Here is a 16,070-nt window from a genome sequence, read left to right on the forward strand (position 1 = left end):
CTGTAGGTTTTACTCAGTGGTGGGGTGGACTCAACAGTTTGCACAGCTTTGCTGAATCGTGCTTTGAACCAAGATCAGGTCATTGCTGTGCACATCGATAATGGCTTTATGAGAAAACGAGAAAGCCAGTCTGTAGAAGAGGCCCTCAAAAAGCTTGGAATTCAGGTCAAAGGTATTGATGAATCCCAGAAAAGTTAATTTGCTTGTCAGGACTTACTTAGCCAAATCTAGCCTTATGGTTTAAGTGAGCACATTTCCTTAACCGAGTACAGTTTTCCCAATAAGTTCACAGTTGAAAATATTTTTTATTTTTATATTATAATTACATCTAGTTCAGGAGGGGTCCCAGTATAAATTTTAAAACTATTGATTACTTTTAATGCTATGTATAGATCAGTAACTTATTATTTTCCAGCTATCAATCTGTTCTCTTCTATTTATTCTCTCTTTGTAAGTTACCTTTACCTACCTGTAATATTACTTATGCACGAGAATATCCAAGCCTTCCTATGACAGGTACAGAGGTGGAGATTATTTTACAAACAGATCTATACAGAGAAGAGGAAAGAGTCTGTAGTACTTTTTTTTTAGTGCCACTAGTGCTTAACTACATTTACATTTGTGGAACTCTTACAGTTTTTAAGAACTAGATATAATCAGTAGTTATAGTGAAATCAAGTAGGTAGTTTAATGATGCAAACTATATATATTATTGAATTAATTGAAATCGATGCCAAAAGGTTGAATGTAAAATGAAGGCTTGTAGTTAAACACGAAGTGCAGATGAGTCTATTTCTTTCTCCTTTTGAAACGTCACTAGAGTAATAATAATACAGGCATAAAACAAGTATAATGCCACGAGGACAAAGAATAGAGGAGGTGATAGCAGTCTAATAGTTTCAGCAAAATGTCGGAAGGTAGAAAGCATACGGGTAATGTGAATTATCACTGGTAAACTAATAAAGTTTAAGTTTTCACAACCCCTCACTAGCCACACCTTTTCTAAAATCCTGGGAGGGATCCTAGTAGCGTCTTCACATGGTCATATATTTTTATGAAATATGCAATTAAGATATTTTGATAATTTATAATTAATTAAGTTCACTTGGTTTTTCCACTCTTAACTGGCTCTCTGTTGGGCGGTGTGTGGTTGTGGGCATTTTGAGATTAGGCTAAGAAAAAAAAGTTGAAGTAGGTATACATTTAGGTTAGGTTTTAGTGGTACAGGCATACCTCAAAGAGATTGTGGGTTCGGTTTCAGACCACTGCAATAAAGCGAGTCGTAATCTCTGTGCTGGTGTAGGGTCTTGCCTTCAAATTTGCAAAAAATGCAACATCTGTGAAGTACAATAAAATGAGGTACACCAGTGTGTATGTGATTTGTAATCCCTTCTTTGTATAGTTAAGTTTGTGTTAGCCATCCTAGTTTTAACTGGAGATTTTTTAAATACCTAATTTGTTATTATTTTTCTACTAAGGGGCCTTCAAATTATAAAAGTTTCAACCCCATGAAAACCTGCATCTGTCCCTGGTAACTGAGAGTAAAGTGGAGGACTCTAAAATCTTGGAGTGGGAGTGAGGGGAGCAAGCCAGCGAAAAGCAAGACTTCTGGGGAGGCTCAGGAGTTGGAAGCGTTGGCTTCCTTGTGGGGTTTGGTTCTCTGGATGACCCTAAAATGTTTAATGTGGATTGGTTGAAAATGTGGAAAGCAGATCCTTTTCCTCAACACAGGAACAGACTGCTGATATCCTTGCCCATCAGAAAACTGGATTTATCCTCTAGAGAAGCTAAACAAAAAGGTTAGGCTTGGGTATATCAATACCAGGCACAGTTGAGGATGGAAGTAAGATTTTACTTCGAAAACAGTAGTATTAAATAAAAATCTGAATGGTGACTCCCTTCTTCCAGACACTTCCTTTGTTCAACTTACCAGCATGCTGATAGGTGGGAGACTGGAGGCATTGTCTCTGGAGTAACTGAACTGCTTAAGAGACAGACCTATAGATTCATTGGTGGTCCCCCAGTGAAATAGGCAGCTGCTGTGTCATCTTACAGTGAAGTCCATCAGTTGTTCAGCCTATTACCAAATAGAGATGTTAGTCAGTTTTTGAGTACCTTGTCCTTAAATGTGGACAGTCGAAGACCACTAAATATATTTTCATATATGTCAATTTTTAAAGAGACCGCAATGCGCAATTCTAAGAGCTTTGGTCCCTTGGGGCCATGCTTTGGATTCCCTTGGGGCCATGCTTGCTGTGGCTTTTGTTTATTACTCTGTTGGGACACTGAATAGAGGGAGCGCAGCCAGCATAATTTATGATATCACGAGCCTGGATCATTAAATGTCACAGAATTCGCGGAGGAACACTTAAACGAGTGTCTGTGTCTGGACTCTATTAAACTAGGTTTGTTTATTGGTAGTTCTGGGACAAATTAATAGGAGATCAAAGGATCCATCTAGGTTTTCTTTCTGTATTTGTAATTATGAGTTTTAAAAAATCTTCTATTAGTTTAAAACATATGCCTCATCTCTTCCCCAGTGATAAATGCTGCTCATTCTTTCTATAATGGAACGACAACTCTGCCAATATCAGATGAAGACAGAACCCCACGAAAAAGAATTAGCAAAACATTAAATATGACTACAAGTCCTGAGGAGAAAAGAAAAATCATTGGGGATACTTTTGTTAAGGTACCTTTTTAATATCCTCAATGTGTAGTATTTTTGGTGTGAATTTTCATATTCGTTTTTTCTTATTATGTCAAATAACTCAAATTTGCTAATTTTGATCCTTTTTTATTTTTTTAGGCTGAGAGTTTTACTTTATATTGTTATTATGCTCACCAGTAGGAACTGTTTCATATTTTTAAAAAATGTATACTTTTGTCAGGTTATTTATTATTTTAACAAAGAATAGTTATTTTTAGTTTATATTCGACTTTAGTTTTTTGGGTATTTCAGTAACTGGTTTTTAGGCTCAAAGGGAATGTATGCATATTTTTGTTGAATGATGTTAAAGCATGTTCTTTCAAGAACATATGTTCTTAAAGGAATTTATTTTGGAAGTTGGTAGATTTCATACTGTCAGTATCACATAAGGACTTTGAGGAATTTAGCTGAAAGTTGATATAAAATTTTGCTGTGTTTTTTAACGATTCATCTTTTAAAAAGCTGTTTTACTCCTGTTGGTTATAGATTGCCAATGAAGTAATTGGAGAAATGAACCTGAAACCCGAGGAGGTTTTCCTTGCCCAAGGTACTTTACGCCCTGATCTAATCGAAAGTGCATCCCTTGCTGCAAGTAGCAAAGCTGAACTCATCAAAACGCATCACAACGACACAGAGCTTATCAGAAAGTTGAGAGAAGAGGTAAAATCTTTGTGAACTTTCCCATAAAGCTCTTTTCTTCCCTCCTTTAACTGTTTTTAAGTGTGTACAGCTCAGTAGTGTTAAGTGTATTTGCATCATTGTAAAACAGATTTCTATAACTTTACATCTTGCAAAACTGAAACTCTCTATACCCTTTTTCCCCTCTCCCCATCCCTGGTAGCTACCATTCTGCTTTCTGTTTCTATAAATTTAACTGCTCCAGATACCTCATATAAGTGAAATCATACAATATTTGTCTTTTTGTGACTGTCTTATATCGCTCGGCATAGGTCCTCAAGGTTCATCCATGTTGTAGCATATGACAAGATTTTTTTCCTGTTTAAAGCCGTATGATATTCTTTTGTATGTATGTACACATTTGTTTATCCATTTATCTGTCATGGACCTGTCGATTGCTTCCCCTTTTGGCTGTTGTGACCTGTGCCACTGTGAACATGGGTTTCCAAATATCTCTTGGAGACCCTGCTTTCATTTCTTTTGGATATGTACCAAGAAGTAGGATTGCTGGGTCATATGATAGTTCTATTTTTAATTTTTCAAGGGACTTCATTAATGTTTCCATGACGGCTACACCACAGTACCTTCTCGCCAACATTGCACAAGGGGTCCACTTCTCCACACCTTGCCAATACTTGTTATTTTTGTTGTTGTGATAGTAGCTATGATAATGGGTGTGAATTATCTGTCTTTATTTGGGGAATCTTAATGGATATGTAGTGGTATCTTATTGTGGTTTCGATTTGCATTTCCCTGATAGCTAATGATGTTGAACATTTTTTCATGTGCTTAGTGGCCATTTGTACATCTTCTTTGGAGAAATATCAGTTCAAATGTTTTGCTTGTTTTTCAGTTGGTTTATTTATCTTTTATTGTAAGTGTTCTTTATATGTTCTGATTATAAGTCCATTATAAGATAATGATTTGCCTTCTGTGGGTTGTCTTTTCACATTCTTTATGGTATCATTTGGAAAGTTTTAATTTTGAAACACTAGAATATTTTAAAATTGCCTTGTATTCTAATGAGAACTATATCAGAGATGGTTGAAGTTTTGAAAATGATTTTTAAATCTAAAGAAAAAATCAACATGAAAAGCCAATAATTGGTTACTTTGTTTTCCATGTCATTTTGGTTACTCGTTTGTATTAACTGGCTTTTTCCCCCTGTAGGGAAAAGTGATAGAACCTCTGAAAGATTTTCATAAAGATGAAGTAAGAATTTTAGGCAGAGAACTTGGACTTCCAGAAGAGTTAGTTTCCAGACATCCGTTTCCAGGTAATTCTAATTTGAATTGTATTCTCTTTGATTTGTCATTAGACCTTCATGTTGAAGAAAAGTTAGTTCAGATAATTTTGAAATAATTTATTTCAGAGAATATGTAACTTGAGAGAAAGGAAAGGATGGGGAGGGAATGAGCAAATTCTTTTTAGTACCTATTGTATATACTCCATTTTATTACTCATTTCCTGTTGTATCTATATTTAAATACGACACCATTCCTCTGAGTCTGGCATATAATGTTGCCATCAGACAAGAAAACCAACACATAGACATATTTTAATAACATTGCCACACAATTCTTAGTGTCAAGCTGGGATTTGTATTTTTTTCCTATGATAACCATGATGTATTCCATGGAAAACAGAGTTAAAACTTGATTCTCTGAAATCCTTTCTTATAGCTGACTTGTCTGAATGGATGAACCACATCTTTGCACAAAGGTGTATGTAAATAATTCATGAACAAGTAAAAAATAGTTTAAGTAGTCGTTTGCTGTCAAGTAGAAAAATAATTAGAGGTGATACTCGTTTAAAGTTAGGACTGAGAGTTTTAACCTGTTTTTATTATGAGTTCTTGAGTTTGAGCAAGTCTTGCACCTGTTTCTAGCTCTCATCATTAGTTGATAAATTGAGAGAATGGTCTAATTAAATTAAAAAACGGTAATAGTTCACATTTCTTGAGTGATTTGTATGTGCTAAGCATTCTGCTAAATATTTTACACATATTGTCTTATTTGATCTTCACAATAGTAACTACTATTATTCGGTTTTACATATGAGGAGATTCAGGGACAGAAGCTACATTGCCAAAAGTTATGCAGATGAGGTTTCGAGCCAGGACTCAAACCCCAAAAATTTCACTTCAGAGCTTGTACTCTTAACTACCATATTACCACCAAAAACAGTGTTACAGAGTATCACTCATGTGTTGATTACCACTATTTGTGTCAATAAACTTCACATCTAATAATTTAAATGTTCAGTTCTTAATCTATGTATTGGCAAAGGATTGTGTATGAATGTAATGGAAGGAGGCTAAGTGGTCCTCTGTTCTCGGTTCACATTTCAGGTAGATTCATTTGACTGTTTTAGTCTATTTTATGTTGATTTTCTGTTATGTAAGATTTCATTAGAAAAGAGATTTTTTTGCTTAAAAAATAAAACTAGGCATACTACTCATCTTAAATAAGCTATTTACTCTAAAGGTAAGAAATGAAACTGAGGAATTGATGGACGTGACTAAGTTTTTATCTTTAAGCAGGCATCTTAAGGGATACCTTTTCTGTTTCTATAGTAAAGCAACAGAATTCATTTTCTTAGATTCATGCCCATCTTGTGTGTTTATTTTTTCAAGTATTTGGTGAAATAGAAATACCAGTTCACATCTTTTGGAATTAAACACTCTTGCATTGTATGTGTGATATTTTTTTTTTAAGCAGTATACTCTTCTTCTTAAAATTAAATTGGTAATTGAATCTGGGCTATCAATGATAAGATGGTTTATTATACTGTCCTCTTTACTTTTGTGTATGTTTGAAAATTCCCTTATTAAAAATTTTAAATATATTGGCACATATATTGTGAATTAAAAATATTTACTGGAAAATTTTGTGACGCTTAATACATGGACTATCAAAAACAAGATTGAAATTAAATTATTGATAAAGAGAATTGAAACACGTAATAATGAGATGGATGAAACTAATAGCTACATTTAAAATTAAACAGTTTACAAAACTTGCAATGGTGATGTGTCAATTATCTCAAACTGGAAAAAACTTAAAATGGCACTTGGATTTTAATTTTTAGAAAGAGTTTATATTTGAGGATAGCAACATTTTTATATTAAATATAAAATTTATACTAAAGACCATTGTTACTCTTCTCTTTAGGTCCTGGCTTGGCAATCAGAGTAATATGTGCTGAAGAACCTTATATTTGTAAGGACTTTCCTGAAACCAACAATATTTTGAAAATAGTAGCCGATTTTTCTGCAAGTGTTAAAAAGGTAATAATTTACATTATACTTATATATTATAGGAGCTCAACAGATACAGCTAATCAAGATAAGGAATTAAATGGATTTCTGTTGTACTTCAGTATTCACAATGAAATTATTAGGGTTTCATTATTTGAAAATTTAGAGTAATTTAGACTTTGCAATGACTATGAAGAAAATAGGCTACAGAGACATTTAAATGCAGGCTTCTCTTTCCAGCCATACAGCAGTTTGGATACCTCGAATCCTTAAAAATGCTAGATATGAAAGAGTATTCTAAAATACTTTATATATGTTGCAAGAAAGTAAGGAAAATTATTTTAACTCCAATTTGAAAATGAATGGAAAAGTGTTTCAGTCCTTTTGTAGATTTGGTGCCTAAATAATCTGTGTGGCCTGAAAAACCTCAAGCTAAGAAATCTGAGATTTAAAGTGGACCTTGGTGCTTTCTAGATACCAGGCAAGAAGCAATGTAAATCCTCTTTAGAGTATCTTTTGCCAGGCCTCAGAGAATTTCCATAGATACAGTTCCAATAAATATGAGCTTAGAGTAAAAATTTCAAAACATAGAAGTAAGGCATCATGAATGAGAGCTAGTGGAAACTAGCAGAACAAAATTCTGAAACACTTCAGATACTGGAATTAGCAGATAGACAATATAAAATACATATCAATAGAAGCAATTGATAATAAGAGTAAGGTATATGATAAGAGACTATCAAAGTGATTGGGCAGCTTTGAAAAAATATTTAGTTCTAGAAATGAAAATTAAAAACAGCTAAAGAAAGAATGAGTGAACTTGAAGACAGATGTTAAATTATCCAGAAAACTGATCAAAGCAGCAAAGAGAAAATAGGGATAGAATGAAAAAGTCAACTTATTAATATGTGTCCAGAAGGAGATAATAGACAAAAGTATTTAAATTCCTCCACATTGGTTAAAGACACCATGCCTCAGATTCAGGAAACATAACACATCTCCATAAGAATAAAGGAAAAGAATTTGACACCTAGCAAAATTGCAGATTGCCAAAGACAAAGCAGCTGCAGAGAAAAGATTGATTACGCTACAAAGGAAAGACTTCAGAGTGCCGAGAGAAAATAATTGTGAACAAGAGTGAACAGAAACTAGCTTCTAATAACCAGGGCAAAATAAAAACATTTTTAGATAAACAAAATTTGCTGTCATCAATCTATTATTTAAGGAACCAATGCAGTGGTTCTCAACCCTTGGTGTGTATTAGAATCATCTGGGGGGTGCGGGTTGAAGTATACTATGCTTGGTTCCCTTCTCCCTAGAATTTTTTAATTTAATCTGGGGTGGAACCTGAAAATACCAAGTAATTTGAGGGTGTGCAGCTGAGTTTGAGAACCACTGTTTTAAAGAATGATTTTAGGAGAAGTGAAAGGATTCCTAGAGAAAGATCTGAGACAGGAGAAAGAATGGTAAATGGATAAAATTGAAGCAAACATGGTCTGTAAATAGTGGTCTGTAATTTTTGGTGTTTATTTTAAATATATAATAATATATAGCTAAAATAGCATGTAAAAGCGCAAGGGGATTGATTGGAGTTAGGCCTTTAAAGATGCTCGTATTGTTTGCCAGAGCTCAGAGCGATTGAGTCTCTTATTAAATATCCATGTTAACACAGGGGAACTGCTAAAAGAAGAGAAATAGAAGGTTTAACCTCAAAACCAATAAAAGGGAAATAAATGAGTTGGGAGAAGTCATTAGTTCAGAAGAAGGTAAGAAAGGAGAAAGAAACATAAGAATAGAAATTACTGAAATAGAAATTACTGAATAAAATGGTAGCATGAAATCTAACCATGTCATTAACTCACAATTATTTAAAAAGACTATCATCTCTAGTTAGGACATTAATTGTTAAACTAGATTTCAAAGTAAAACTAACTATAGTTTCTTTACCTAGGTATAGAAGGGATGAAAGTAAAAGAATGGAAAAACATATACCAGACAAATAATCTAAAAGAGGAAGTAGGTGGATTAATTCCAGACAAAATTGACTTTATAGCAACAAGTTTTATTAGACATAATGAGAAGGTTTGACTCATGTGAGATATGCCCCTTGCTGGTGACAGAGGATTAAAGCCTAGATGTATGAACATAAAATCTGTATTTCTTATCCTGATATTTGACATCTCATAGCCCTACCTCTTAGGAGTGAAATTCTGGTATGCTGTGTAGCGCACTCAAGTCAAAGAGAAATACCAGATAGGATTTCTTGCTATAAACCAATAAGTGTGGATACATGCCAAAAGAATGAGTATCTTATTTCTTGAAATGGTAAGGAATCTCTGTCTTTGGTTTTCTCAGCCACATACTCTGTTACAAAGAGTCAAAGCCTGCACGACAGAAGAGGATCAGGAGAAACTGATGCAAATTACAAGTCTGCATTCACTGAATGCCTTCCTGCTGCCAATTAAAACTGTAGGTGTGCAGGTGAGTTGTGTGAGATCATTGACCTGTAACATACAGGTCATGGGAAATGACATGGGAAATGAAATATGAAAGTATATATATCAAGTCTAGAAAATGACATGGGAAAATGAAATATGAAAGTATATATACCAACTTTAGAAAAGTTAAAAGGCAGTGTTTTATGGAATGTTTATGGAGTGAATAATATTATAAGAACTGTATATTCGGTCAGAGATTTTGTAGTTTTGGAACATCTGTCATCTCTAAAAGTAAAACTTAAAAGAGTAGTTTGCTATGGGGTTGGCTTGCTTGTTTCTGCCTTGAAGAGTAGCTTGGTGGTACCAAGTGGTCATATCCACATTATACTTCTTTGTATGAAATATACTATGACTTTACAAGTCTCTAACTGCGGAAGGTCCCCAGATGAATATGTTACACCACTTAGGTCTTTTTCTCAGTTTGTGTATCCCTTAAACCAGTGCTGTTTCTTCAACATGTCCTCTCTGTTTTAGCTGTGATAGTGTACAGCTAACACTTTTTGTATTTATTGTTGCATCTTTCCGATTGTAAAAGCATGCGAGGATAATATAGTTTTCACTTTTAAAATGCTATTCATAATTAGATTTTATTAATTTCTCCTTTATGATTCTCACATAAGTTTTTTTGGGGGGAAGCTTGGGAGGTTAGGGAAGAGGAAGGTTTCTTGTTTAGTTTGTAGCTAAATGAAAACTAGAAAAGATGTTAAAATTTAACTCAAAATGGTATGAGTGCCAATTATTGGGTTAATGTGTATATAATGGCCTCTTAGAGTAGAATTATGTATGGGAAAAAAATGAACTGTTTTATTTAGAGATTATTCACCTAAAACTTAACAAGTATACTCTTTTTCCTAAATTTGTTGGATAAGTGGCTGAAAAGTGAATCTTACTTAGTTTCCCTACTCTTGCCATCAAAATGAAAGTATTTTTAGTTATTAGATATTTAACTTTAGTCTCTAAGCCCTTTGGAGGGTGTGGAAGCAATTCGTGGTTAGTAAAGCAATAAAGTTTTGCAATTGAATTCGTGGTTAGTAAAGCAATAAAGTTTATTTTCTAAATACCAAAACAAATCATAATTGTAAGAAAAAAATGCAGTACATTTAAAAATAATTTTTCTATTCTTGCTCACCATTTGTGTTGTTTGTGTTCTTCCAGATACATTTATTTTAAAAAGAAAATAAAAGGGAATTAGATGTACATCATCACCTTTCTTTTTAACCAAACATTATGAACTTAGTATCTTTTCACACCAATAGATTATTCTTAACTGCTGCCTTATTTTCCACATGTGATTATATCATACTTCAATTATTCCCCTACCTGTAGACATTTAAACCGTTTTTAGTATTTCACTATTATAGACATTTCAGCAAATAATGTTTTATTTCTTTAAGCAGTTACTTATGTGCTTCTGTAAGATCATTTCCTGGATTAAAATGATAAATTCTGATAGATATTATCAAATTAGCATTCATATAGTCTGAATTCTTGTTTTTTCAGTATACCAGATATTGGATAGTTATCTAATGAATCTATTTAAATTGCTTTTTAGTTTAATTCGATTTTTTTTAAAAAAGCAAATTACTTGGGTTAAATGGGATAAAGGAATAATATTACCAGTTTTATTTACTTGTTTTTAAATTAAGATTTTAAGCTTATTTTTTAAAAAATCAACTGAATATTTTTGAAATTATCTCCAACTTAAGAATTCTTCATTCACCTAATCATGTGCAGATCTCGTCTGCCAAATTAAGCACACTAGTCGTCCTCAGTTGAGCAAGTATTTGGAATGAAATCCCAGTGGGCCTCTGGCATGTGTTGAATAAATTCTTGAAATTACCATGACACTTTCTTTCTTTAAAAAAAAAAAAAATATTTATTTAAATTAGTTTCAAGTATACAGTACATTGGTTAGACATCTATAATGTTCATAAAACCATCTCCTCAATTGCTTCGTCCCTGCATAGCACTTTCTTTATGTCTGAACTGATTTAGGTAGAATTTATATGAGATTTAAATAGGATTTATTTATATAATTAGAGAAGTACTGATGTATACTTTTATTTAAACAAACCTTTGTTCAAAAAACAAAAAAATACTATTAATGATGTCGCCATGTATGAAATGTTTTCCAATCCATCTTTGACTTCGATAAAACCACTAACAATTATTGGTTACATTTTTATTTTCAGGGAGACTGTCGTTCCTACAGTTACGTCTGTGGAATCTCCAGCAAAGATGAGCCTGACTGGGAATCTCTTATTTTCCTGGCTAGGCTTATACCTCGCATGTGTCACAACATTAACAGGTGCGTTCTGCAGTAGGTGTGGGGGTGAGGTGTTTTGGAAGGATCTATTTTTTAAGGTCTTTCCACTAGTGAAAGACCAAAAGGCTGAAGTGTAGATACAGATGTGCACTTGGGTCACAGTTTTGAGCAGACATTTAATAATATCTTGTGTTTTATTCCTTTTGCACAATGCAATCATTTGCATATTAAATTTTTGTTTATTTATTTAAAGGAAACATACAAAAGGTTTTTATTTTAATATACAATACTAAATGCAGTTTTAAAACATGTCTTCCAAATTAGCAGCTTATACTAGCTATTGGTTTGATCGTAACATGTTTTATTCCAAAAGAATTGAAAAAATATCTAAATATTATAGAATTACCAATAGGGACTTGGTTAATTTGATAATACTCACAGGGGAAATCAAAGAAAAGAAGTAGGTATACCAAATATCATTAAAATAACTATATGTATAATTTATTTTGCATTTAGTTTTTCAGATTCACTTTTCCTTTACTTTGCATATTAATTTCTTAGGTTGGCTATATCAACAGCTGATTTATAATCTATGTGTAATACTTATTTGCATTATCCCATATATAGTTCAAAAATTTCAACTTGTTTAATACCAGATTGCTCATTAATATTCTTATTTCATAGTCACTCTTTTCTAGTTTTGTGTGTGTGTGTGTGGATATTAGGTAGTTAACAAAAAAGAATTACTTGATGTTTCAGTTTATTCAAGTTTGCCGCAGAAATTAGAAACCTACCAGTTGGTGTTCACCACCGGGGTGGGTATAGTTTTCTAACTGCCAGCTGGTGTGGCTTTTAGGACAGAGAGCCACAGGGAAGCCATGTTTTTACTGATGGGAATGTGCCCATTAAAAGGCTTACTTGAACCTGAGGCCCCCAGATACAGAAGCACTGTTACTACACTGAAAAAAAATGAATTATTCTTAAATAATGGTTAATTTGTAATTGAGATAATTGTTTTGGTTAAATAGTGGTAATTCATCTTCTGAATAATGTTAATACTTAAATAAGGTATTATTGATCATACAGAATATTCACTAAGTTTGACTCCACTGTTTTCACTATATAAGTAGTATATTTTTCATTTTATAACATTTTTAGTTTCATCTGTTTTTCTTTTGCCAAAAGGCACTCATCTTTGCTGAAACTTAATCTCTGTCTCTTGTTATGCTGGCTTCCCTGCCCATCTTTTCTTTTTTCTTTGTTTCTCTCTCTCCTTTACCAGACCTTTCTCTCACCCCCAAAAAGAGAAAAATAAACTCTAACAGTTAAACTGTAACAAAAAACTACATTTAAAAATATGAACCTGGCAAGCCCTTTTAAGTGTCTTGATGAATTTTAGATTTCTTTGCCAAGCTCATTTTTAGGAATTGGAATATATTTTAACATTGTTTTCCATTTTTCCCAGTTTTTTTCATAATTTACATGATGGGGTCTTTGTACAAAGGACTACTCCAAATTTTACTGTTCTATACAATGTGGGAGACTACTTATCTCTGTATATTTTATGACCACTCTTATTTGTAAGAGATAAGACAAAAATAAGTCCATGGCATTCTCTTGCCTAGCTGCTGCTTCCTCTAAGGATCATTTGAGCTCTAGGAACTATATTGTTTAGTGCCTTACTTTCTGTGGGACAAAACCCTTCTTCTACAGAATGTTTGGAAGGAGGCAATGGAATAGTTGGTGATGGTGTTGGTTTTGATCTGATGCTGTTTTATTCCAAGTACATATTAAGAAAAAAAAGGAAAACGTCATTAAACTTCACCATGGTAATTGTCAAGGGAGATTTATTTCTTTGCTAAAGACATAGAGGGCTAAAGAAAAAGGGACGGTTGCCTGCTGGCTGGAGTTGGAGTAGGGCAAGCTAGATGGCACTCATAACTCTACCCTGCTGGCCTTTAATCTTTTGGGTGAAGGTTGTGAAACAGCCTCCAAATCAGTGATAAGATTCCCCTTGAATTTTTTTATTCTAATTTCCTCAAGCTGTGTTGCAGTCTCTACTTTAATTAACAGTGAGGTATCTTCATATCTTTCAAACAGATATTTACTTAAAGTAGTTGACAGTTTTTATTTTTGGAAAGAAATAGTAGGATACCAAGTCTTGGTGTCCATTTTGGTGACATTTTTAATAAAGTGGAAATGAGAAACTCTCTTTGGGATCAGTGTTTCCCAAAGTGAAAAAAAAAAGATCGAGTGATCAAATAAGTTTGGGAATTTCACTGTAGTCTCTTCTTGGAGGTTACCTGTGCATTTAACATATTACAATATCTGAAATTTTGTCAGAAAACAACTTACTTATCTGTTCAACTCAGTGTTTCCCCGGGCTTAGGTGTATTAATTTCCTAGGGCTACCATAACAAATTACAACAAACTGGCAGGCTTCAAACAGCAGAAATTACAGTTCTAGAGGCCAAATCTCTGAACTCAAGGTGTCAACAGGTGTCACCATGTTCTCTTTGAAGTCTCTAGGGAAGGGTCCTTTCTTGCCTCATCTAGTTTCTGGTGTTTGCTGACAGTCGTTGGCTTAGGGCAGTATGTCTCTAGTCTCTGTCTCCATCTTTACATGCCCTTTTCCCTCTGCGTTTGTGTTTCCAAATTTTTTTTCTTAGAAGGACACCCAGTCATTGGTTTAACTGACCCTGATCAGTTATGACTTTATCTTAAATTGATTAAATAGGGTCTGCAAAGACCCTATTTTCACCCAGAGATTCCAGATAGGTATGAAGTTTTGGGGATACTCTTCAACCCAGTATATTATATGAAAAGAGGATTGTGGTAATCACACACATCTTTGCACATTCTGAGATACTAGTATTCCAGAGAATACACTTTGAGGAAGATACATAGAACGTAGACCCATCTATAATTTTATATCCTAACCTACCCATTTGAGGATTTGGAGTGAGTGGAAAGGAGGCCTAAGTAAATGGAAAGAATGTTATCTCTGCGTGCCTCGCTTTTCATACTAAAATGTAATTTCTCTATAATTTTCACCTTCCGCTTTCTAGAGTCGTCTATATATTTGGCCCACCAGTTAAAGAGCCTCCTACAGATGTTACTCCCACTTTCTTGACAACAGGGGTGCTCAGTACTTTACGTCAAGCTGACTTTGAGGCCCAGAACATTCTCAGGGAGTCCGGTAAGTTGCTTATTCCGTTTGTCACTGCATGCTCCAACTGGAATTTGGAAGCTTGGCGTTATGATTTCCAGTAGAATGCAACTTTTCATTTTTAGGTGTTTTCATTTCCATGGTTAGTTCTATGTATTGCCTTCCATATGAAATGTAATTCACCCTTTGGTCATCTGTGGACATGTGTAAAGTGGCAGGAAATTTGAGTTGCCCAACTTGCATACCCCCAGCTAAGGTTGAACAGGACCGTACTCTACTTCTTGTTTTAGTTCTCTCTCTTACTGTAGACAAGCATCCTTTCTGTAGTGTGTCTAATGCCATCTTTTTTGTATTTTTGTGCCCTTTTTTTTTTTTTGGCCATTTCACTGTTTAAAATGCTCCCTCCCACCCCCACCCCCCACCCTTGTTTCCCCAACATAGTGCTGTCCACATTATTAAGCACCAGGAACCCTTTCTTCTAGAGGCAGTGGTTCAGTATTTGCTAATTCATTGTTTGTAGTATAGAATATAATTACCATGAATAACCAGGATTTGAGTGAACTGAGAGTGCTTTTCCGTGGGTGGTGATAGGTTCTACATGTTAACTTCTATTCTCTAGGGTATGCTGGGAAGATCAGCCAGATGCCGGTGATTTTGACACCATTACATTTTGATCGGGACCCACTTCAGAAGCAGCCTTCATGCCAGAGATCTGTGGTTATTCGAACCTTTATCACTAGTGATTTCATGACTGGTATACCTGCAACACCTGGCAATGAAATCCCAGTAGAGGTAACTTCTACATATTTTTTTCTAATTTACATTTTCAGTACCTCATACATTTTATAATATGGTGATTGGAATAGGCTATGACAATGTCGATATTCCTGGGGCTGGTTTTCTGTTCATGAGATAGGCTCTTTTTTTTAACTCTCCACTTAATTGATTATTTAGTATACTGTAGTAGAAAAAGGCCTTAAATTTATTGTATCCCTCTAGATATCTGATTACTATATGGAGAGTAACCAGCTCTAATCTATAATTTTATCTGATTTTGCCAACCAACCTCTATTTTATAAATAATATTTTCTAAGTAAAGAAGGAAACCCTAAGAATGAAGAAGAGTTTGTTAGAAATAAGGATGAGAATTGATGGTATTATAGCCAGAATTCCATGAACTGCTTACGGCTCTGACATTAGCAATTCCATTTTTGATCACCATCTTTCTCTCGTATTATCTCTCCACCAACATTTTCTAAAGGAGCTATTTGCTTAATATCAAATGAAAATCACAGTTTTTATACATTGGACCAGTGCTCTAACGCAAGGTTTTGGTTATAGTGCATAGTTAGGCTGGGAAATGTAGCTTAGAGTCTGTTTTCTTTTTGGCTCAAACTTGCCAAATCTCTGTGCAGTCAAGTAACCAAGGCTTCTCCTATACACTCGTCAGTGATTGCTTATTCTAGTGCATTATGTGCCACCTTGGTAGA

The 16,070-nt window shown here is 34.1% G+C and overlaps 1 protein-coding gene across 2 annotated transcripts in view; it reads left to right on the forward strand.

The window, feature by feature from the left end:
• GMPS (guanine monophosphate synthase) overlaps positions 1-16,070 on the forward strand; it is a 57,561-nt gene that overhangs the window by 39,648 nt on the left and 1,843 nt on the right. For both annotated transcript variants that reach the window (XM_016138703.2, XM_016138704.2), the window contains exons 7-15: positions 7-172; positions 2,541-2,692; positions 3,197-3,370; positions 4,559-4,664; positions 6,562-6,677; positions 9,003-9,128; positions 11,338-11,453; positions 14,480-14,610; positions 15,200-15,372. In XM_016138703.2, the coding sequence (XP_015994189.1) occupies positions 7-172; positions 2,541-2,692; positions 3,197-3,370; positions 4,559-4,664; positions 6,562-6,677; positions 9,003-9,128; positions 11,338-11,453; positions 14,480-14,610; positions 15,200-15,372 (1,260 nt within the window). The remainder of the gene's footprint in view (positions 1-6; positions 173-2,540; positions 2,693-3,196; positions 3,371-4,558; positions 4,665-6,561; positions 6,678-9,002; positions 9,129-11,337; positions 11,454-14,479; positions 14,611-15,199; positions 15,373-16,070) is intronic.

The sequence above is a fragment of the Rousettus aegyptiacus genome, unplaced genomic scaffold (genome assembly GCF_014176215.1).
Source record: "Rousettus aegyptiacus isolate mRouAeg1 unplaced genomic scaffold, mRouAeg1.p scaffold_m13_p_4, whole genome shotgun sequence".
NCBI classification, from domain to species: domain Eukaryota; kingdom Metazoa; phylum Chordata; class Mammalia; order Chiroptera; family Pteropodidae; genus Rousettus; species Rousettus aegyptiacus.